The sequence below is a fragment of the Vigna angularis genome, chromosome 2, assembly GCF_016808095.1.
Source record: "Vigna angularis cultivar LongXiaoDou No.4 chromosome 2, ASM1680809v1, whole genome shotgun sequence".
NCBI lineage: Eukaryota > Viridiplantae > Streptophyta > Magnoliopsida > Fabales > Fabaceae > Vigna > Vigna angularis.
This window is the reverse complement of record NC_068971.1, coordinates 2,368,622-2,393,484: the sequence shown is the minus strand read 5'-3', so window position 1 is coordinate 2,393,484 and position 24,863 is coordinate 2,368,622. Positions and strand designations below refer to the sequence as shown.

The following is a 24,863-nucleotide window of genomic DNA, read 5'->3' as shown; positions in this document are numbered from 1 at the left end:
AAAAGTGTTTTTATGCCAAAAAATTTCTGGAATAATTTATAGCCTCTTCCAAAAAATTCATTCTGAAATGATAAATTAAATTGTGAAACATTCAGAAGATATAATTTTGTGGTACCACCAAGTTCAAAAATTTGTTTAAAGGCAATTTGATCATTTAGTACTTTTGGGGGTGCAGGGAGATATTCCTACTGTGTAGAAAGAAAATCACAACTTGGGAGCCCATGGCGCAATTCGGGCCTTGGAAACCCTTCTCTTTTGTTAAGAAAACCAGAAACAAAAGTACGCCTGAAATTAACGACCAATAAAGAAGCCAAAAATTGTTAATTTTAAAAAAAGGACAAATCAACTAAAATACTTTCAATCTCTTTGTTTTGTCGAAGAGCCACCCGAAACAAACCATATTGAAAACACAAACATGGTAAAAATGTCATAGGCCAAAATCTGATTACTTTGGGTGGGTGAGATACAAAAGAAAGGTTGTTCTCCACAGGAGATGAAAGCTCAGATAGAACTTCCATCGCTACAGGTGGAAGCTTACAATAAACATATCGTTCAAACCTAATCTCAAACTCAACTGGAACCTTCTCTGCCAAAATTTAATTTCCACCAAATCAATGTTTGATAAGAGAACAACCAGCCTCTGCAAGCATAACAGAAAATAACATTGAAGAAAAAGAAGTACAGTCTATATCTCCAACTGAAGATATAAAGCAATTCACATCAACAGCTGTTGCTGACAACCAAATGTTCCATCTCATGATGTAAGGTGGAATATGATTTTTTTTTTCTTACGCTTTAGATGCGGCTGTATTGAAAATCAATCTTTCCACATATCTGCAAACTCATCAGGCTCCAGAGGATTAGACATCTCATGCATTTTCCTCCTTGTCTTTGCTTTGACCTTCTTAGCAAACTTTCCAGACTTCTTCTTTTTCTCCAAAGCCCGAACCTATCACAACCAACCAATGACAGATATAATTATTAGTAGAAAGCTAGAGAAATTCAAAGCATACATGAAAAATATATTGATTGGTACCTGATTTGGAGATACATAAAATGGATTCTCATATAATGTCGGGCCTCCAAAACTGCCACCAAATATTTTAATTGGGTTCAAGCAGAACCGTGGACCGACCTAAACAAATAGTTTGCTAATAGGTTAAATGAATGTTAGAAATTGAAAGATCAAAAGATACATCAAGAACCAGTTTTCAGACCTCAATCAATGTCATTTTATCAAGGCCTCCCCTTGGTAATTTGTCTGATTCATTATGATGAGTAGAAATCTGCAAGGGAATAAAGATGTAACATTCCTCAGTAGGCATTAGCAACAGGTAGAAAATACTACAATATTGTCTCATGGAAAAATCAATATTATATAGTTGGAGAAAATGAGACCATATAATGTTCGCATTAAATAGGAGTATTGCGAACAACTAATAGTAACAATTGTCCTCTAATGACCATGTCATGAGTATAACACAAATGACTCAATCTAACGGTATATTGTCCAACAAAAACGGAGTATAACATCTATTGCAGGCACGCACAGGTCAAACCAAAATCCGCACTTGATTCGATCATCACTGATCTGGTAAGACTGACCATAATTAAATGAATAAAGATGATCAATAAAATAAAACATTACATGCATCATAGTTTAACCTTTGAGCTTACAAAACAATACCATAGCGGAACATATTAATGTATTTACAAATAAATTGTTTTACATCGGTAGTAGATAAAATTTAAACTCATTATAATGGTCAAATATCCTCCATCTTCAAAATTCCTGTGGTTAACCATTCTTTATATATTATCTAAGTCTTGTCAAAAACTAAAACTTCAAATTGAAATGTATAGATAAGGTGATAATTGAGTAATGTTTATAAGAAAGTAAAGGAGTAAAGGTTAAAAATGCTCGACCCAAACTTCACTTCAACCATTAACATGTGGCTAAAAAGAGCAATAAACATGTTTATAATAACAATGCATAGACTTAATTTGTATAGAAATAGGCAGAAAAGATGCTCCTAACAATAATCTCCAGGATTTAACCTTTATATTAATGCAAAAATAGTCTATGGTAATTCCGGAATACAGACACAAACCTGGTAATTCCGGAACCATATATGGTCATCAGCTATTGAGAAAACAAAAACATGATCATGGAAGGGCTTAGCCTTTCTATGGTCCTTTGGTACTTCAAATATCTAAACAAAAGGAAAGAAATAGTATATTAGAAATTATCAAATACAGTAAACAAAAAACAGTATCAGAAATAGAGAGAACTGCACACAGAAAATATACATTAAACAGATATATGACATAAACTATGTAAAATAGATGGGCATAACAATAACATCAATTGAATTTTCATTGATCAGACATAATAAATTGAGAAAAAAATCGTAGGAAGATATATGACGACAAAAATGTAAGATTCCAATTAAATTGGTAGAAAGCACATGAAGCAGTTCTTAATTTGGCCGGAAATTCATGGTGTACAACATCACGAATCATAAAAATAAGATGAAATCATTAAGCTAACCTTTACCTTATATATGAAAGTGCACATATGAGAGTTATCAAAATAAGTTTACAGAAATCCATCTTTCCTCGGATGGAACTAGATGGACAAAAACGAAAAAGCTTGCAACGAAAGAAACCAACAACACACCTGTAACAACATCTCCTTTAACAGTTTCCAATGTGCATCTTTTTCAAAATTTGCAGAAAACGTCAAAAGTGGACGTGAACCTTTTAGGTGATTTCCCGTTAGCTTCAACTCCTCCATTGTATGAACTGAAAAAACAGTGGAGGAAAAAGGAAAATCACTAAAAGTGTATAAAAAATGGTCGATATAGAGAGAGAAACACAAAAGTCATAGTTCACTGGGAAGAATGACCAGTGATGCCTAGAGTATACAGACATCAGAACTCTAAATAATCAGAGCAAGCAAACTAGTGTTATATTAACATTACAATGATTGAATCGGAATATACCTGCACTGACTAAAAATTTTACAGATGGGCCACTGGGGCATTTGGCCATCCAGAGATAAAGATCTTTTGCTTTCCTGCACTGAAATTGATAATAAAAAATGAGAGAAGACACTAATAGAATATAACAAGTTGACCAGACTCAAACTCACGACTACCGTATCTCATTGAAATAGCATCAACAGTTGTGACCAACATAGAATTCCCCTACCCATTAGCATGCTTCAGGTTTTCCAAATAGCGCAAAAAGAAAATGCAAATACTAGTCTAGAGAACAGCACAACATATCAATCCTAAATTGAAGTAACACGGCACTGAAAAAACCTTGTGGCATATAAATAAAATACCTCAAAAAATAAACACGAAGAACAACTTTTGAGCTCAACAAGCTCATTAAGGGTGGCGCCTTTAGTTTCTTTTGATTCAACCTTGTTATCCTTCTTGCAATGCGGCAAAAGTGACACCAAGTTCAACATCAAATGTCGGTACCTACAAATTAATGGAAAACAATCACTCCACCCATGAATACCATAACAATATACAAAACCTAACTCACTATCCAAGGTTTCTCTGTCCTTAAACTTTGCAAATCAAGACACAAAATTAGAGTAATCCAAACTCGAAAAAGCAACAAAATCTGTAACTAAAAGTTATGGGGTGTGTATTAGGTTGTACCTGTAACTGATACGCCTAGAGCAAGTGACCAAAACCTTCTCTTTGTTCCTAAATATTGGTGAAGCAACGTTATTGTCTTCTACTTCATCAGTGACTTGACTCTTATCCTTCCAACCCAAAAGGGTCCTCACCGGTCTCTCTGGAGCAGCATCTTCCTTTTTAGGATGTGCAACAACTTCACCACTCTCACTGCGCTTTCTCTTCTTCACCATTTTCTTCTTCAAAATCTGCAAAAACCAAGAACGACAATCACAAAAACAGAACAAAACAAAAAATTGCCAACGACCCTTTAGCAAGGTGCCCGCCAGAGAATAAACGCACCTGCGGTGGGAAGAGATGATAGAAAAACTGGTTTGGGATTTCGCCGGTGGTGGCGACAAATGAATAAATGAATGAGTTGCAGCAATGGGGGCAAAAGGTTTTTCTACTTGGCAAAGGGACTATGCTTAAATTGGGCCTTTTTAAACAAGATTCTTTCCCGATGGGCCTTACGGAAAGCCCACATATACGACTTTTAGGGGCCTTTTCCCTTCACCGCCAATTTTTCTTCTTGCATACCCAAATTTTACGGTGATGCCAAATACGTCCCTTCTGAATATATAAAATATTAAATTAATTGGGTCAAGTCCAGCCACATCCAATTTCTAATTATTATTTTAACTTTTTTATTTTATATGTTTTTAAACTTTTTAAAAAACCTGAAGCTTCTTCTTCCACCACAGAACTCGTGCAAACCCTAGCACCTCCCCACTGCACTGCCTGCGCCACCACTCCAGTTCGCCGGCCTCATCGTCGCCGGTAACCACTGCATGCGTCGCACCACATCGCCGCCGGTAGACACAGCGTCACCAACGTCGGCCTCCTGCATCGCATCGCTCGAACACCGAATCTCGTCCAGTTGGGTTCGATCGCCACCCCGTCATTTCCCTAACGGCCACCGTCCTCTGCTCTGTTCAGGTCGAGCACCACCGCAAACCCTAACGCTTACCACCATCAACTTGTGCTGCGCCGCCTAACCCCGAGATCGCTGGCCGCGCCGTTGTCGCTGACTGTTTCCTGCGTCGAGTCATTCAATCATCGCCACCGTCATTGGTGTTGACGAAACCACTTGCCGGAAGCATCGCTCAACCACCGTATTATGTTCTCTGGCGCGACGTGGTTTTCATTATCTCACCATCCAAAATTTTGAAATCGAAAGCCATATCTCTTCTCTGTGTTTGTGACCTTGGGTTTTAATTTTTTTTTTTAAATCATCTCTGATAATGTCATTTTTTGTTTATGGTTTCTTGTTTATTCCGTATCCATGAATCAACAGAGACACAAAAAATTATGACACACAAAAATTTATCGCAATAATGCTAAGAAATCATGCATCAGATTTGCAGAACAGAGGAAATACAACTAAAAAAGATTAAGAAAACGCGCGCATGAACAAATCGAAAAGATAAGAAAATTTGACCAGTGATTTAAACAGTTCAAGTAAAGAGATAAGATTTGCGTAAATAACCTTCGTTGTGTGAAACCAATACAATCCTAATTTTCTTCTTTCTTCAATCCAGTATTCTTCTTCCCTCTAATTCTTTCCAGCTTTCCAAATTCCAGAAACCAATTAGCTCCCTTCCCCGTTTTTCAATTCCAGTCCCCCTCTGCCTTTTTCAAATACCAGGCAAGCAGAAAACCCTAATTAGGTTTTTACATTGGGCATTTTAGATTTTCCTTATTTTTCTACCTTTTGTTTTTATTTTATTATATTAGTAAAATTTTTTATTAAATATATATAAATATATACATGTCAACACTCAATTTCATCCGAATTTACTAAATAATTTTGTTTTATTGTATTCTCTTCGTAAAAAGAAAAAATTGAAAAAAATGCATATAAAAAAAAGGTAAAAAAAAAATAAAAAAAAAATGAGGAAACGACGTTCGGCCTTGACGGTTGCTGTGACCGTTCGTCCTCAGCCTTCAGGACGTTCGGCATTTCTCAGCCCAAGCGCTCGTCCTGATCGTTCCAACTTTCAAACGTTCATCCTCCTCTGATTGCGTTCGGTTCCTTCAACTGCATGAAACCGATCGTACTCTACCATCCGTCTCAATGACGCTCGCCGCCTTCTGCTCAACCGTTCGGTCATTTCAGTTTCATAGGACGTTCGGTAATTGTCAGTATCAACCGTTCGGCAGTTCCTTCAATGACGTTCGGCCATTCTTGACCCCAAATGTCCCAACTTTTGGTCGTTCGCCCTACATGTTTCTCTTCATTCGACCTCAACGCTCGGTCTTTTCCACAACTGATCAAGCGTTCGTCCCCATTTAATTGCGCTACTGATCGTTTTTTTTTACCGCTCGGTTTTGGTTTAATCTGGTATGATTGTGAGCGCTCGGTTTTCTCAGGTTTAGCTTGTGAGCGTTCGGTATCCTCAGGCTTTCCTTATGAACGTTCGGTCTTATTTTGGTTTGAGTTTTAAGCGTTCGGTCTGTATGGAAGTTTCTGTGAGCGTTCGGTTTTGCGTTTTATTATGTTAGTGTTTTGAACGATCGGTTTCGGCGTTTTGGTAACTCTTAAGCGTTCGACTTGGATGTGAGGCTTTATCTTGTGAACGTTCGGTCCGAGCGTTCGGTCGTTCGTTCTCGGTTTTGACCGAGCGTCCAAAGGTAGTGGCGTGTGTTTTAAATTTGGGCTGAGCATTGGGTTTCTGGGAATCATCTTTCTGGCACATTCATTTTTGGAGTTGGCTGCCACGGGTGTCCAGAGCGGCTGCCCATCCTTGGAACTCTGTAAAGTGGCTTTTTTACGCCATTCAAGAGAGTGAGGTATTCTTGGGAACAGAGGGGAACCCATTATCTTGGGCCTTTCTTCATTGGAAGGAGAACCTTGGACCCCTCTCAGGGATAACCATTTGAGCTCAACAGATTATCTAAGGGGAGAGGGGGTTGCAAGGAGGAAAAACGCGAAAAAAGGGGAGTCAGCCACAAGGAGCATCACTCATCAGTAAAAGAAACAAGAGACATCACTTCGGACAGGGGAGGGAGCAACTTTGTTGAAAAAGAAAGCCAACCAAAGAGAGGAGAAGGAGAACTCAGGAGAAACGTCTAAAAGCTGCGGAGGTGAGTTTCTTTATCTAAACTCTTGGTCGTGTCTGAGGAGAATATATGCTTCTGCTTACGTGTTTAGATATGAATGTGAGATTGGGTGTGAATAAATGATGTTATGCGTATGAAGGATGTTTGATCATTACATAGTAGTTTGTGACTTCACACGTTAATCAAAATACCCAGTGTATAGTGTCTGCCCTCGTCCCCGTTTCCTTTCAATCATCTTCTCTGGATTTCTAACTTCTCCCCGAACGTTCGCCTCCAACACCTTGTCCCCCGGCCAAACGGCCTATCTCGTTCACGCCCAGCTCATCACCTCCAACGCCTTCATCCTTGTGTCACCGCTAACGCCTCATAACCCCACCCTCATACGCGGCCAACATCCATCAGCCTTCATCACCTTTATCTTCATCTTTACACCTCATGACCGCGGCCAGGGGCACTGACTCCAGCCCTCCGAAACCATCCGGACCATTTTTCCTCCTTCATTCCCGACCCTGTTACTTCCAACGGCGTCCATTATGCGTATCTCACAAAAACCTTCATCCCTCCATTCATCTCTTCAACCTGCATACAGAAACCACAACAAAAACTCGATCTCAACACCCGAAGCAGATAACCGATGATCAGAGGACATGCGGGCCAATTGTCAAGAGCGATTTCTAATTTCAAACGAAAGGAGGTCTCCGCGTGATCCCCGGGAAATCGAGACGCGGTGAAGGTTCCACCGAACGGATGTCCCGGCGGCGCTTGGTGTCGTCGACAACGTGAACTTAGCTTCGGGGTAGACGGCGGTGAGTCGAGGCTGCAGAGGAAAGGTCGGTTTCCCTCCGGTAACGCGCGGCGGCTCGCAGCTGTCAGTCGAATGGAGTTTGGGACGGGCGGCGGTGGTTGGAAGCAGTAACGCCGTTGTCGCCGTTTGAGTTTCGAGCACACTTGCTGTCGCCGGCGATGTCAAAATTGGCGGAAGCCGTCGGCGCTGCGGTCGGGAGAGGGACCTTGGGTCTTTGGAACTGAGTAGGAGTATTGGGAATGAAAGGATTAGGGTTTCTGAATAGAGAAGGCTTTGGGCCTAGCGGGGGCTGCCTCTTCTTCATGTTGACGCGCATTTCTCATTTACACCCCCCTCTGTTTGGGTTGAAGCCCATTCCGTTTCTACAAACCAAAGGAGCCCCAATTTTGTTCTGCAGCCCTAGTTTCTCATTTAGGCACCCCCACTATTTGTTTTATTTTTATCACTTATTTATTTTTTATTTTGTGCCCTTATTTATCTTATTCTATTTGTTTTTTTTATTTTATTATTTTTTGTCGTTGTTATCGATTTTATTTATTTTTTATTTATTTATTCTAAATATCTATTTATTTTAAAACGCCTATTTAATAATATATAAAAAATAAAATATTTATATATATACAAAATTTACAAAAAATATGTTTTAAAGGTTAAGCACATGTGTGATCGTTCGCATCGTCCTTGTGCTAAAATCCTTTTCTTTTTCTTAAATAAAAATTACAAAAATATGTTTTAAAGGTTAAGCACACGTGTGATCGCTCGCATCGTCCTTGTGCTAAAAACCTTTTCTCTTTCTTAAGTAAAAATTACAAAAATATGTTTTAAAGGTTAAGCACACATGTGATCGCTTGCATCGTCCTTGTGTTAAAAACCTTTTCTTTTTCTTAAGTAAAAATTACAAAAATATGTTTTAAAGGTTAAGCACACGTGTGATCGCTCGTATCGTCCTTGTGCTAAAAACCTTTCCTTTTTCTTAAATAAAAATTACAAAAATATGTTTTAAAGGTTAAGCACACGTGTGATCACTTGCATCGTCCTTGTGCTAAAAACCTTTTCTCTTTCTTAAATAAAAATTACAAAAAATATGTTTTAAAGGTTAAGCACACGTGTGATCGCTCGCATCGTTCTTGTGCTGAAAACCTTTTCTCTTTCTTAAATAAAAATTACAAAAAATATGTTTTAAAGGTTAAGCACACGTGTGATCGCTCGCATCGTCCTTGTGCTTAAAACCTTTTCTCTTTCTTAAATAAAAATACCAAAAAATATAAAATCTACAAAAACTATAAATATTAATACTTTCAAACGAACGAACCATATTGCTGGGCAGAACTACGTGATCTTTGATTCTCCATCAAAAGTGGAGATACGTAGGAGCAAGGCTAGTCCTTGTTAGGTTCATTTCCCAAAAATCCAAAATCATTTTCTCAAACAAATCTCTCAAACAAACTTTTCTAGCAGTTTCTAAAAGAACTACATAACCCTGATTTCTCATTTTGAATGAGAATACGTATGAGCAAGGTCAATCCTTGTCGGGCCCAAAAAAACTAAAAAAATATATTTTGTTTATTTAGAATTTTATTTTAGGGAATAGTTAAACATTTTGAAAACCACATCATATTCGTGCATTTAGTTAAAGGTACTGCCTTAGGGCAGGCGTTGTAGGGTGCTAACACCTTCCCTACGCGTAACCGACTCCCGAACCCAAAATCTGGTTTTCGCGGACCGTGTCTTATCATTTTATGGTTTTTCCGTAGTTTTCCAAAATAAACTATGGTGGCGACTCCAAAATCTCTTTTCAAAACCCGTTTCTATTTGGATCGTCGTCCCGTCGCGATTCCGGTTGCGACAATATATATATATATATATATATATATATATATATATATATATATATATATATATATATATATATATATATATATATATACTTTTAACATAATTGATATTTTTTCATCTTGATTCATTTATTATTATTATATTTTTTTTAAAAGTTAAAATTTTTATTGTAAGAACTTAAAAAATAAAGTATTAGAGTAAGTAGGTGTACTAAAATAATGAGACTGAGTATTTTATTATAAAATAATCTTATAATATAAATAGAATTTTTTAAACCCGTCTCATTATTTTAAGAACACTTCATCTCTTTAAAAGTTTATCTTTGTTCTCTCTCACTTTTTTCTACAATTTCTTACTCCTAAATTATCTATTCAATGATCACGAGGTGTCTAGGCGATTCTGGAGTCAAGGGTTACCTATCTGACCGATCAGTTTCATGATTAGAGCAAGTAAGTTTCATTCTCTCTTTCATGGCATTTTCTTTATTCTTCACCATGCAAGGAGTTTTTGTTCCATGTGTCAATTTGTGTCCTTCTTCAATTTTTGACTCTATTTAGATTCTAAAGTTTCTCTACAATCACCAATCGGTGATTTGTAGGTGTTTTTAGAAGTTCCTTAAGGTGTAAGTTACAGTTGGGAAATTCTACAACTGTGGAAGTTTTATAGAGATAAGGGATTTGCTTTTAATTGAAGTATGTGGTATAAGTTTAATGATATCTGAGTACTAAAATCTTTGGATGAAAAATGTTATTGTGTGTTAGTGATAATGGAACTAATTGGGTGATATTGATGATGTGTGTGATAATGAATGTTGTATAACTGGTTGAATTTGTTTGTATGTGTGATTAGGATGTGGATTTGTGTTGATAAAGTGAATTGTGTGATTAACTTGTTGGAGGAAAGGGTTACCCTTAGTTATAGGTCCATATTTGTCTAAATATGAGTTTTAAGGTAGGGAAATGGTAAGAAATGGTTGGTGAACTAATTTGATGTAGTTGAGGTTGGTTATGAGTTGTTTAATGTCATGTTCAAGCATCTAGATTGGAAGAAATATGAGTTATGATTGTGTTGTGGTGATGAGGCAGAGTTCAACTTGGTTTTGAACTCAATTTCGAGGAAGTGAACTAGTGAAAATTTGAATTGAGAGTTTTGTGCTCAAATGTCCGTTTGGAGAGTGATAGGCTGTCGTTGAAGCTATCAAATTAATACTATTTTTCAAGGCAACTTCAGTATTGTCAAGTAGTATTCAAGAAAGTAGATAGGGTTAAAGTAACCCTGAGTCGTCTCCCAATGAATACGGAATTCCCTTTTAATATTTGAATCTTATGAATGCAATGTTCAAGAATAAAAATGATGTTTGGAGAAAGTTTAAAGAACAAATAAGAAACTTAGAAACGATTATAATGAAATAGGCTAATTCCACTGCTTTTCCAAGATAGATTCATCATCGGTTTTTCACAGATAATTGTTCAATTGATTATTATTTAAGTTTCAAATTAATTAAAGTACATTCTTAATTAATTTGAGGGCGATCATGCGTTTAACCAAAGTAAATTCTCAATCAAATGCAAAACCTTTCTAGATTATTCACAATGAATTCAACCAAAGTACATTTTCAATCAAATCCTATTGTGTTTAATCATGTCTAGTCTTAAATCTCCTAACCAAATTAAAAGTTAATCAATCAAAGTAAATTCTCAATTGATTATAGTTGAAATTATTATTAATCAATCAAAGTACATTCTCAATTGATAGTAAAAACCATTTAATCATATGAAAGTTCCTAAATTACATCAAAGTAGATTCTTAATTAAACCTAGAAACCCTAGAACTCATATAATCAATATGCATGTAGATTCAAACACATTATGATGCAAAAATCTTTGCTTTTAATTTGATAGAGAGATGAAAGACATAGAGAGAAAACAACTTAAATCAAAAATCAAAATAAACAATTGCATTAACTCAATCTAACCTCAGAATTCATAATGGAATTACAGCAGAATAGCCCTAGATGCTTAGCTCTCCATGAATGGAGTTGAATACAAGATGAAATAAGAGAGAGAGAAGTGGTGAATGAATGAAAGAAGTGAAGTCCCCTTTTCTGCCTCCCCTGTGTCTTTTTATATAGGACTTGATTGGGCTTGGACTCTGAATATTCAGTTGACAGAATCTTTTATCTTATATCTTCCAAATAACTAAAATATTTAGATAATTATAACATTATTTGGAAGATATTTTCGGTTGATATTCCCAAATTAAATTAATTCAACAACTGAATTTTATCTTTTAGTTTTTCTGAATATTCCAAAATTACACATAAGCTCTGAATTTCTTCTATCTGCGCTTTAACCCCTTTTTAAATTTCTGAAATTGCAGGAAATCCCCTCAGTTGACCACCTTGACCAGATTCAAAAAACTGACCATTTTTTACTCAAGATGACGCGCCAATGAGTGCCCGCCACGTGTCAATCCACTTCCACCCAAAATTAGGGTTTGTGATATTGGGGAAAGGCTTCCCCCTCTGCCTGCGCCGCGAATTGGTTTTCTAATGCAGGTCCGATATGAAGCGGCGCGGAGAAGTTGGACCGGCCGTGAGCATAGGTGGCACGATTCTGGATGTGCGTGATGGAGGTCACGGCGTAGTTGCGGATGGTGCGGTGTAGATCTTGCGTCAATGGAGAAGAGGACGGTGAAATTTGTGCGACGACAGTGAGATGATGGTGATGCGAAGATGAACTCGTGGATGGCGGCTAGAAAGTCGCGCCTTGGTGGTGGCTTGGGTGTGCGCGAGGCTGACCTCGGAGCAGCTCGCATTTGGGTGTTAATGGTGGAGGATAGCAGCGGCTTCATGGCGGCCTTGCAGCGACATGCGCATGGTGTCCGGCGGCGTTGCACAGGAGGAGGCTCGCGAGGATGAAGATGGTGGTCGACGACGTGGTTGTTTGGATCTGCGGCGCTGTGGTGGCGGGAGTGGTGGTCCGTTGATGTGCCGGCGAGAAAGGAGGAGATGAACGGTGGTCGTGGAGGTTGCGCGACAGCGGCGGACAAGGGTGGTCACGCGATGGTGGCGGAGCGGCGCGCCAAGGTTGATCGTCGGTGGAGGACGATTTGGGAATTAGGGTTTCTGGGAAGATGATGATGATGTGGCAAAGGGGAATGATTTGACAACATGTGGTTGGTCTATTTGGTATGCAGAGGAATAATGACGTGGCAGTTTCTTAATGGTTAGATCTGTGTGTAGAGGATTTGGACACGTGGCATAATCTGGTGGAGTTTGGCTTAGGAGGGGTATGAACAGGAAACTTAGGGAAGTGTAGTAGAAAAAGGCTAGTGTTTGGGCTTGGTTGTTGGCCTGTTTCAGAAATAGGAGTGTATGTAGGGAATTTAGGAGGTGTAAGGGTAAAGTATGTCTGTTTGGCCCATCTGTACATTATTTTCCAAATAAAACCTGATTTTGGTCCTTGAATTGCCATTTGGACCAATAGAACTTATAATTTCAACTGCACAAATAAACGTAAGAACATGCAATAATATTTTATACGCTAAAACTCACTTTTTACGTCTCTTTAATTCTCAAACCCAACAATTCCAATAATCATAAATCCTCTTTAAATCAATCATTCAAGCACATGAATTTCATCAAAAATTTAATTTTAAAGCATAAATGTGGGCATAAATATGCACTCATCAAGAGTCTTAATAGGTTATTTGGGACTTGTTAGAGTCCCTAAGTTGCTTGAAATTGTGCCACAAATGGTAGAATTCAATTGGAGTCTCTAAGTTGATGTTTTGAAGGTTTTTGGGTTGATATCTTGTAGTCACTTGTTTAGAATGAGTTTAGACACACTTGGTTTAGTATAATTAAGTATATAACACACTCTAGGAGGATTAGAAGTTGGGGAAAATATTTACATTTGGTAAATTTGGTGAAGGTTGCATAATTATGTAGTTTGGTGCTGCAGAATTATGCAGACTCCCTAGGCGAGTAGAGTCACTCAACAAGTGGCTGTAAGGTCTAACACACTGTATATGCATTCTCCTAGTGAGTCGGGTCGATGGGCGAGTGGTTGAAGGGTTTGGGCCATAGTTTCAGGATTCGCCTAGCGAGTTAGGTTGCTGAGCGAGTAAGTTGGGGGTCTGGACCACTGTCTCAAGTCTCTCTTAGGGAGCTGGGTCGCTAAGCGAGAGGTTGAGGTCTGGGGAACACTGTTTGTGTATTCGCACAACAAGTTGGGTCACTGAGCGAAAGGATTATGTGGTCGCCCAACGAGTGTGGTCGCTGAGCGATTGATCTAGGTTAGTTTTACTCTTTCCTTCTTTGTTCTTGATTGATCAAGATTATGCTTTGATTTATTTAGAATGATGTATGATTATGTATGAGTTTTTATGTGTATCAAAGTTATGAGTTGTGATTCAAAGTGAAAGTATGGTTTCAAAGTGGTGAAGTAAGTTCCAAAGTGAATCCTCTTGGTGAGGTTCAAGTATGTTTCTAATTAATGCAGGAGCTCAGTCTTGAGGGTTATCCTTGAACTCCAATAGTCTGTCATTCTCAAAGTCGTGAGGAGTAGCAGGAGGTCTTAGTATTGGGGGCTTCCAACATGGTTCAAGGCGTGGAACAGACTAACCTTGTGAGTGTGGTATGGTGAAACCCATTGGTAATGACTTTGCAAAGTAGTAGAAGCCACCGCAAGTGCACAACCTGCCATAGCTCGACAATCATTCTAAGTTCGGACGGTCAAATCATTGTAGTGTCATGCATAAAGTATCCTATGTTGGTGAATGACTATGTATGATTGTATGTAATGTAGTTGATGAGTATAATGATTGTTCTTTTACTTTAAACTAGCTTACCTTGTTGCTTGTGCTTGTGTTTTGTATGTGTAGTGTTCTTTTTTTGTGATGATCATCTTGTGGGTGTGAGTAGAGGGAGATGAGGTCTCTCTGAGGGATCCCGTAGTTTAGTTTTCTTTAGATCGATAATGTAATTATTTTTGTTTATCCAGTTTCTATATAAAGTTAAAAATTTATAATGGTTTTGGATAACTGTAAGTTTATACTATATATTATAGTCTATATATAACTGTTCTATCTTATTAATTATGTAATGATTAAGATATGGTTAATGGTTACATTTTGGGTTATTACATTTATTTTTAAAAATTATTTTTATATTTTTTAAGACAAAATCAAGTAATCACAGTAATTATTATAATTTAGACTTTAATTAAGAAATTATCATTGCACGAAATCTGTAATTCGGAATGAAAGGGTTTGCTTTGACCGTTAAGAAGAGTAGATAACTCGTTTCCCTTGTCTTTGTTTCTATTGTATTCTATCTCATCGTATCCCATTCTGTTCTGCGATATTTGAGAATCGCCGTCAATACCCCGGTGTAGGTTCCGGATACTCATTTGTTCGACAGTCCGGGGCTATTTAAACCAACCAATTAAGAATTCTTAGATATACTGGTACTAGCAGTAGCAAGTGCATCTTTGATGCATTCATCAATTTTCCTGAGAAGCAATTACCACTAGCAAACATATTAATGATGAGGAACGCTTTTTGGAGTTAGCTCACCCTCGCGGGATCGCGATCCTTTGTCCCGTCCATTGTAGCACGTGTGTCGCCCAGGGCATAAGGGGCATGATGACTTGACGTCATCCTCACCTTCCTCCGGCTTATCACCGGCAGTCTGCTCAGGGTTCCAAACTCAATCTTGGCAACTAAACACGAGGGTTGCGCTCGTTGCGGGACTTAACCCAACACCTTACGGCACGAGCTGACGACAGCCATGCACCACCTGTGTCCGCGTTCCCGAAGGCACCCCTCTCTTTCAAGAGGATTCGCGGCATGTCAAGCCCTGGTAAGGTTCTTCGCTTTGCATCGAATTAAACCACATGCTCCACCGCTTGTGCGGGCCCCCGTCAATTCCTTTGAGTTTCATTCTTGCGAACGTACTCCTCAGGCGGGATACTTAACGCGAATTCATTAGATATAGAAATACATCATATTTTGAAATTTAATAAAGAACTCTGGAAATCAGAAATTTATCGAATTTTGAAATATGGTTAAATTATATTGGATTTCAAACTTATGTTTAGGACGCAGTTAAATTTCAAAATTCTATTAAGTATTTTTTTAAATTTGAAAATATGGTATTTTTTTAGTTTTATTTTTTAAAATTTACATTGTTTGTTTTAGTTGCTTTTTTTATTTTATACTTTTAAATTTATTTTGTTTGTTTTGTTTTATGAATTTGTTAATCTCAATTTTAGTTATGTTCAGTGAGATATTCTATCTTAATGTTGTATTATTGGTAGTTAGAGTCGTCATAATTAAGGTGAAAGATTTTTTTTTTTAGTTTTATGAATTTTACCTTATGTTAGATTTATGTTCTTTTACAAATAAAATGGGTAGAAAAATTATATAAATAACTTGACAACGATGATATTTTTTTTCATATGTGATGAATTAATTTGATGGATTCGAAAATTGCTTTTAAGTTTGGTTTTTATTGTTGTCAATAAAGTACTTAATCTAATTTCAAAATCTAATACTTTTTCAACAGAATTTGGAAATTCATTACCTTGAGATTTCAAAATTTGGTACCTTACATACACCAAATTTTAAAAACTGGAACTTTACTTATAACCAGATTTAGAAGTCTAGTTATTTGTCTAACACGATTTCAAAATCTGCTACCTAAAGTCCAAACGTAATTTTCATTCTCAAATCAGCTACGGTTTTCGACATCTAATTTAAATATAGCATAAATTTCTCAGGAGAATATTATCCTCATATAAACAATAGAAAAAAAGTAAATAAAAATGGAAGTACTTGGAGTTAGCTTGCCATGAAAAGCAAAGGGAAACAGGAGATTGGGGTGGGTGACATACAGTGTATGGAGAGAGTGAAAAAAAGTTAGGGTTGCATTAAAAATAAAAGGAAGAAATTAGACTTTAGATTTTTTATCCTAGTGAAAGGTCAAAGGATATTTCGGAGTTTTAGATAAATTTGAAGGTTTAGGAAGAAATTTGGAAGTATAAAAAGAAAGCCTCGATATTTACAAAAACTGGGCCGTTGCGTTTCTATTTTTTGGGCTTCATCAGGAATGTTGATTCATGTTAGATCCTACTCTTTACAGTCTTCGTTTTGTTACATTTTTTTAAAATTGCATATTTACCCTTCTTTGTCCATTTAAAAACATTGTTATCTGCTTTGCACTCTTTTACACATTACACTTGAACTTATATGATTTCATTTCCAACCTCGAAACAATGTTCTTCCTCGATAATATAAATTGAGATTAATTTTTTTTTCTTCCGATTAAATTAAGATATTTTCCACTCTTTCTATGTTATTTTTTTTTCTTCAAAACTTTGGTTGAAAATGTCATCTTAAAAAATACTTTCATAAATATTTTTCTTTATTTATTACATTCTACAAAGTATTTTACAACACACGTAGATTTCGAAAACTTATTTTGAGAAATACATCTCGAAATCTACAAAGTAGAAAAGCATTTTTGAATAATCTTTTATAACTCACGCTTTAAAATTCGAAATACACTTTTTGGTACATTCCGTGAAATACATTTTTAAAACATAAAGGAAATTCGAATATAAAGAGAGTAATTTAAAAAAGTATTTTTAAAATATTTTTATCCATTTGTTATTTCAAGATGTACTTTATAAAAAGACATTTTTAAAAAAAAATAATTTTGATAATTGGAATTAAAAAAGTGAAAATAAGGTTCAGTACATAATTTTAAATAACATAATTAAAAAATGTAGATTATTGAAGCCTTTAAGTTTTATAATTTGCATTAATTTATGAGAACAATTAAGATGAAAGTACAAAACAAGGGTGCATTGGATTATAGGAATTGAACACATTTAATTACACTAACTCATGCATCTTACTGAATTAACCAAGCCAAACAATATACTTGATTATAATTATTACTAGATACCGCATATCACTTAAATATAAGAAAAAATGATAAAATGCTAATACCTGAAAGGATAATATAAGGGGAAATAATTGATTAAGTTGATTAGTAAAAGATTGAACATTATATTAATTTTACTTTATTTTTTATATTTTTTATCAACTTTTATAATTTTAAATATTTTCTAAAAGTTATAAAGTCCTTTAAAATTCATTCACCACTTTCAAAATGTGCACTTTATATACAAATCCACTAAAACCTAAATCACAAAGGAAAGTGTTATAAAAATTTAATAAATCACAATACTCATTAATAGTTTTTGAAAACATGAAACAAAATCAGTTTGAAAAGGTGAGATCTTCACTCAGTTCTTTTTAAATAATAATAATAAAAATAATAAAATCACATCCTTTATGGGCTTGTTTTTCTATGTTCCTGTCTTTCCTCCGTAATCATGGTGGAAACTTACTAGATTTCATCAATAATTGGAACACTTTTGTCATTGTTTCTATGTTACTTTTCCTGCTGGAAAAATTAGCAAGCTGGAATTGGTTCTCTTAGAGTTTGTGGATCTTAAAGCAAAAGCAACATATTTGGCCATAGTTCACTGTGCTTAATTTGGGGCCACGCACATGTTTGCTTTTCAAGATTGAAGTAACTCTTTCGAATAAAGAACCCTTTTCCCTCTAATGCAACATCCTATGATTATATGTAAACACTATTCTGAGTTGCACAGACCATACATAATAACTTTTAACATCAAATGCATTCCGATGATGGAAGGTAACGAACTCTTAGATACAAACAAAGTCTCGTTAGATACAACAAGATATATACATAGGTTTATACATATATAAGATACCTTTTTTACTACAAACTTTTTGGAGTAATATCAAAATTAAATATCTGAAAACCTAGTTAAGCAGACAATATCTTATCAAAAGTTCTATTTTACTCAAAAGGAAAAGATATAGAGAAAAGGAACATGTGTTCTTTCCCGATTTTAGTATCAATTTGGAGTACATGTACCTGTCTGAGTTTTGCAGTTTGTATGACATGCAGATCAAACAAAAGGGTATGAGCCCTTGTAAATATGTAACAGCAGCCTCCACGAATTTTTCTCTGTTCTACTTTTGTCTCATGCCTTTCATAAAATAAAAAAGTGCAGCCACTTTTGTTCGAGGACCACTATTTCAGTAAACTGATTGAACTAAGAAACTTGTTATGACAACTTACTAAGAAACTAATTATAGCACAAGCTGCTTGTCTCTTTAATAGGATTCTTTTATACCTTATAGAGGGTAGAAAAATAAATAGTGGCATAAATAAAACATGAAGATACTACTATAAATACTGCTTAAGAAAAGATGTATAGAGTAGAAGTGTGACAGTAATTTGTGCATGATTTCGATTAATAACCAATGCTAATGACAGTAACATTCTACTTTTTCATAGAAAGAAAAAAGTTCAATTGTAATTTTGGTGCTGATTTGTGAACAACTTTTGACATGATGGAGAAAAAAAGATATTTCAAACTTGATCATGTTAAGCGTCATTATGAAATTTAACATCTGGTATATATTAACATCTAAATTAATTATTTGTTATTACATGAAAATTTATTAAATAAAAAAATAAAATAATACAAAACAGGGAAAGACTATACCAAATTCATGATAAAAATTACATGAAATATTGATAAGTTATACATATTATGAAAAAAATCTACATAAATACAAGATAAAACATTAAACTTGTTTTATTATTTATGAATCAAATCTAAATTAGTTGATTTATCGATTTCTCTCATAAAAAAACATGAAAAACTTTTAACGGTATATGTTTACAAAAATACAAGTATTGACACTATCTTTCTCTGGGATTCCAAAAATTCACTCATTGAACCAAAAAACTACGATTAACTAAAGAAAAGTTACTCTCCAACTGAAACCTCTAAAACCCCCCTTCCAAGCATGTTCCAAAGTATAAATGACTCCATAAACTCATCATAAGTAATAGTTTTCATTCCTAAAAAAAAAGCTAAAAAACTACTAGCAATATTATCCCAACTTCTAAATATATCAACTTATAAAGTTAAATCATTATAACCTCTAACTACACTATTAGTATTCACCTTGAGTCAATTACTAGATAGAACTTTTCATAGTGCATCATTTCTAGTTTGAATATTGAAAATTTTTTGCAAAAAAAATAATTCAAAAACAGTATTTTTATATTCGAATCTGTAACTATTTTGATCTAGTATCAAGATTTTAAGTCATGATATGTGGGAAGGAATAAATATTGTCTGCTATCACTAGTTATGTGCAGCAAATAGAATCGCATATACTGATTATCCAAATATTTATGGACCATGACAGCCGGAAACTTAAACCAAAAAGCATCTGTTTGATTCATGTTTCTGACCATTGGATGTTTAGCAAACTCTTGGTCATGGATGACTCTGGCATAGATTCGTTTACTTCTACTCTTTGTCAAACATTCATTCTCATGATGAGGGAAAAAAAGTGCAATGGAACTTTGTTACAGCACTTTCAATTTACTGTATAAAATATACTACTTGAAAGGGAAAAATCACAACCTTTTTATAAAATCGACTGCAACATATAAATAAATAAGTGTAAATCTTAATTTAAAAACTAATTTTCTAAAGTTGAGATAGAATTCATTTTCTATATAAAAGTACTTTGGCATATATGGTCAGGAGACATTATAAAAATATCTTTTCTTCTGTTAGAATATGCCATACTGCTACAAAAGCATTTTTTGACTTCTCAAAATTAAAGAACATACATGTTAAAGCATAAAATTCACTTCCAAAAGTAAACTAGAAAACCTAACAACAGAGATTATGTATACAATATTAATCCATGTATAAAAAATCTGAAGTTGTTACAACCTTAACCATTAAGTTTCTAATCAATGATTTTAAATGCATTTTTTCCTCCAAAATAGAATTCTCTCACTTTTAGCCAAATATATCAAAAGCTCTCATGATTTCTTGATGATATAAGAGCATTTTATGCAGAGTAATGATGAACAAGTTGTGGCTTTTGTCCTTCTTCCAAGGGAAAAGAAATGAAAAAGGAATTATGTGCATTATTTTAAACTCGACAACTTTCTATCCTCTTTTCCACTGTAGCCAGATCAAGATCATGAGTATATAAGCCAGAACTCAAGCCACAGTAAGTTCAATGCACCCGAATGATATTTGATTGAAGTGATTGCAACTAAATGAAATGACAAATAGCACAAACAGAAGCTATTGGTTGGTCATCTTTCGAGCAAATCATACACCATGATAGAAATAGAGAAAATGAAAATTTATGAAAGATATGTTGACTATAATTTAATACAAGGACTGTATTTACAAATACAAGTTTCATTCAAAATACAGTAAACAAAATAATAAAAGCATCCGATTAGTGCAACTTGGAGTAATTAGATTACATAAAAAATACATTATCAACAAAACAACTTAGTACATAAGTGGTTGCCATTTCTATTGATCAAGATCCTCTGGCTTCTTCTCTGTCTTGTGGTCATTTTTGTTCAACACAGCATATTCAGAAAGAGGGAACAATTCCATATCCAACTTCTGTAATTAGTGTTGTGGAGAACATCTGATCCACTTCAGCTTCCACATCTGTTCTCTTGGCAAAACGACCCTTTATTCGGGGTCTGGTCTCTGCATAGGCCTTCCTTGAGGCATACCTGATAGTTTTCTCAAATTTTCTTGTCTTCTTTTTCTCTCTGTACCTTAGGACTCTGGCCTCCCTGTCCATTGGAGAAAAGTGGGAAGGCATCTGAATGGGAGGTCCAGAAAATAGGTCAATCGTCCCTTTGGGGGGTCTTGTATGGGAAATTGAGACATCCCTCATCGGTGATTCAGGTACAACACCAATATCCATTGATGAAACTGAAATCTGAATTCAATGAAAAAGGAAGCAAACACCAGTTAAACAATGTTCACCAGATAACAAGTTCAAGATAAAAACAACACCTTTAGAGGAATCCAATTATGTAGGTTAGAAAATTGATGAATATGATTAATATTCCTATGTTCATGTAAAAACTGGTTGAGATTACAAAAGTACGAGAATCTAGAGGGATGACTTTTAGCGCTTTAGAACAAGTCCGTGACAGAACTTGTTTGCTCCTTGGCAAAGGACATAACGGAGTGTACTACAGAATAGATTAAAGTGAGAGAACGGCAACTGCATGCATATATGACATAGAAAATTGATCAATTCTCACATTAACATTTAGTAGAATAAAAAGGCAGAAAGTTTTCAATTGTTTAATGAGGAAAACAATCTTATCATAGAAAGAAAGTATGATACTTAATTTTCCCTTAGATTCGTTGCAATAAAGAAAAAGTGTAAAGGCAAAAGGATAAAGAGAGCCAAAAAAGTTGCAGAACGAATCGAGACACCATTTCTGTACAAATTAAACCAAACATGAAAAACGAGCTGGGAACAAGTCTAATTAATGGCAAACAGTCCAACAAGACAGATTATGAGATACCCCAGGCCAAAAACAGGGTAAACAGGAACTTCTTCCAGAGAGTTAAAGCTGGCATTGGACATGCCAGGAAAGGAAACCACTTGTGAACCCAAAACTCTGACAAAAAAACATGTCACGTGAAGGGATAAAGGAAGAAAACTCCATCTCAAAAAGGACCGTGTGGTATAATATATACCACAACCGAAGTCAAATAAAAAGCACAACTTTCCCCCTCCCAATAGCTTGGTTTAGATGAATTTGAGGTTTACATGAAAGAACAATACAAAAGTAAACCACCCACGAGAGTTAGGTGTAGTAGAAGGGCAAGTACAGTTCAAATTCTGAAAAAAGTGCTCATATTTTGTACGTGTTTGTAACAAAAGAACAAACAAAACAAAACCCCAAAAGAGAAAAGAGAAGAAGGGAATTAGAAAGGCTTACACTTTGAGTAATAGAACCATTGTAACTGAAGGCAGCTTTAGAATTCTCGAACTCCAAGCCAAGCTGAAAATGGTGGTGCTGCTGAACCGGAACCACGCTGTCCCCGGCATAACTCTTCTGAGAAACACCGTCAAAATGATGGTGCTGAGTGTAATGATCAGCAGTAGTGGCAGTAGTGGTAGTTGCAGCGAAGTGGTTGTTGTCACCACAAGAGTTACAGTTATCAACAAGGTCCAAATACTCGTCAACCTCACCACTGTACAAGAACCCATTATTGTTGCTATTAGGGACAGTGCCAGTTTTGACAGGGTTGAGCAAGAGCCAGGAAGCGGTTTCGTCTTCGTCATCCACGTCAGCACCATCGTCGTCGTCGGCGACGTCGATTTCGACGTGAGAGTGGTGGCCGGCAGCGATGGGGAGGATGGGGACGCGGTGGTGGCGGCTTGCGAGAGGGTTCGCGGAGTGGATGTCGGCGTCGCATGAGGAGCAGAGGGAGGCGGCGTCGGCCTTGCAGAGGAACGCCGCGGGGGCCCGTTCGCAGGCCTCGCAGACCCACACACGCTCGTGCCAAGAGGAGGAGGACGCGTGGTGCACGCGGCCATCGCAGGAGGCGCAGAGGTAGGCGTTGTGGGCGCGGCAGAAGACGGTGGAGGCTGCGGAGCGGCACGTGTCGCACGCGCGTGCCCACGTGCCAGCAGCTTCTCCCTCCAACATTTAGGGAGTTAGTAGTTTTGTCAGAGTGAGTTTAGTATACCGTTTCGGTGAGAACTAGAAAAAGAAAAGGAAGAAACTAAGAACTTACGAAGTTGTGTTGTGTTTGTGTGTAAGCAGTGAACGGGGTTTTGCTGTTTTTGGTGGCTTTGAGAGAGTGGGAGAATCTATGTGTGACACGTGTCAGAAAGATGTGGTGTCAAAAAGTTCGGACATTATCTATCTTGTGGGTGGCTGTGCTTTAAGGTGGGCCCATTATAGGGTTTGGGAAGGTGGTACTCTCCTTTTCTTTTGCCTTTTGGAATATAATATACTGCAATATCTTGATGTAACTCCACTCTACTAAAGAGTTTGATTTTTTTTTTTAAATGAAAACTAATTAAAAAGTTTAAGGTAACATTCAAATAAGTTTTTTATTAGTATTCATAAATATATAAAGTTTACCCATACTTTTATATAACCATGTTCTTTTACTATATAATCTTGCATGAAATGAATCTGTGAGATAAAAATTTAATATTTTTAAGGTTATATTTCCTTTAGGACGATTGAAGATGCGAATCATCTTGATCTGTTTGTGCTAATTGGATCGAAACACGAAAGGAGAAAAAAGAGGAGAATGTTGGGAGAAATTGTCTCCACTATCTGCTGTTCATATATACATAGATATTTGAACTGTTTCAAGTTACAATTTTACTTTTACATGTACAATAAATTTGACTAATTTTACGTTTCAAAGAATTAATCAACTAACGTGCAATTTTAACCATGAACATTTTTTATTTAAAGCTGGATTATGAAGAATCTCAGCATATGATTCCTTCAGCAGAACATAGATTTGAATGAGATTATATACACTGAAATATAATTTAATCTCAAATTGATTTACTTTTTATAACAAAGGTGAAGTGTGTTACAAAAATTTCCTTCGATTTTATATTCACTCTCACTTTTCTTTTTCTTTTTTACTATACTTTAATTTTTGCAATTGGTATGCGGGAAATTTTGTTTGAAATTATTTACAATTAATTATTTAAATATATTAAATTTTAAAAAAAAATGTAACATCGTTTTCAATTTCATAAAATCATCTCTTTATATAATTAATCATCTCTCAATTTTAATTTATACTTATTCTCTTAATATATTCTTTCATCACCTCTTTCTGATAAATCTCATTTACAAAGAATTGATATATGTAATAAATATATTGCAGGAAAAAGGGGTTGTCTAGCAGTGGAATTAGTCACGATTAAAATGAAGAGGTTGGGCCTGCCACGTGTTAGAGATAATGTACTTGAATTGAATGAAGTTTGAACTTAGAATATTCAACATTTGCTTCATATTTTATTCACTGCTCATTCTTCAATCTCACCATCACGTACTCCCATACGTCATCTCCTTCCTATCCTCATTAATAGTGTTTTTTATTTGTTTATTTATGCCATTTTTCTACTATTTCCAGTGAAAAAATGGAGATGAATATGAGTAAATATTTTCATTGCTTTATTCACAATCTCAAACCAAACACGACTTAACTCTTTATTCTTCCACACGTAAAAGTAAAATCTACCATCATTCTATAATTTACAATTTTATAAGTTTTTTAACTTATGTTTTATTTTAACTTAATTATGTTCTCCTTCGTAATTATATCTCCTTCTACCTCTAACACTAAACTATAAAAGGTAATTGACAATTATTTTTACTCGATCCAATAAATATATTAAATAATACAATTCAACAAAATTTATTAAATCTTTTAATTTTAGAACAATCTAGATATATGTATATCTATTAAGACAATATCTATATGTCACAATTAATAAAA

At 35.6% G+C, this 24,863-nt stretch overlaps 2 protein-coding genes and 1 long non-coding RNA gene across 6 annotated transcripts; 1 reads left to right on the top strand and 2 right to left on the bottom strand.

The window, feature by feature from the left end:
• Nucleotides 1-416: 416 nt before the first annotated feature.
• Nucleotides 417-5,338, bottom strand: LOC108329587 (ribosome biogenesis protein BRX1 homolog 1). Of its 4 annotated transcripts, none has more exons than XM_052873362.1 (10): nucleotides 5,185-5,338; nucleotides 3,678-3,904; nucleotides 3,350-3,491; nucleotides 3,006-3,084; nucleotides 2,681-2,805; nucleotides 2,112-2,213; nucleotides 1,218-1,286; nucleotides 1,037-1,135; nucleotides 793-949; nucleotides 417-640 (listed from the first exon to the last, which is right to left on the bottom strand). In XM_052873362.1, exons 2-9 carry the CDS (start codon nucleotides 3,887-3,889, stop codon nucleotides 818-820), a joined length of 960 nt encoding a protein of 319 aa, XP_052729322.1. In that variant the 5' UTR covers nucleotides 3,890-3,904; nucleotides 5,185-5,338; the 3' UTR covers nucleotides 417-640; nucleotides 793-817. The 4 variants fall into 4 exon arrangements, with proteins under 4 accessions (XP_052729322.1, XP_017419348.1, XP_017419347.1 ...); XM_017563859.2 differs by lacking the exon at nucleotides 5,185-5,338 and adding an exon at nucleotides 3,999-4,157; XM_017563858.2 differs by having other exon boundaries at nucleotides 417-949.
• A 1,060-nt stretch (nucleotides 5,339-6,398) lies between these two features.
• LOC128195494 (uncharacterized) lies at nucleotides 6,399-13,893 on the top strand. Its single transcript, XR_008247116.1, has 3 exons — nucleotides 6,399-6,782; nucleotides 9,793-9,848; nucleotides 11,779-13,893. It is a non-coding gene; the product is annotated as an uncharacterized LOC128195494 (long non-coding RNA).
• A 6,804-nt stretch (nucleotides 13,894-20,697) lies between these two features.
• LOC108323717 (zinc finger protein CONSTANS-LIKE 2-like) lies at nucleotides 20,698-23,158 on the bottom strand. Its single transcript, XM_017556294.2, has 2 exons — nucleotides 22,322-23,158; nucleotides 20,698-21,300 (listed from the first exon to the last, which is right to left on the bottom strand). Exons 1-2 carry the CDS (start codon nucleotides 23,033-23,035, stop codon nucleotides 20,941-20,943), a joined length of 1,074 nt encoding a protein of 357 aa, XP_017411783.2. The 5' UTR covers nucleotides 23,036-23,158; the 3' UTR covers nucleotides 20,698-20,940.
• Between the last annotated feature and the right edge of the window lie 1,705 nt (nucleotides 23,159-24,863).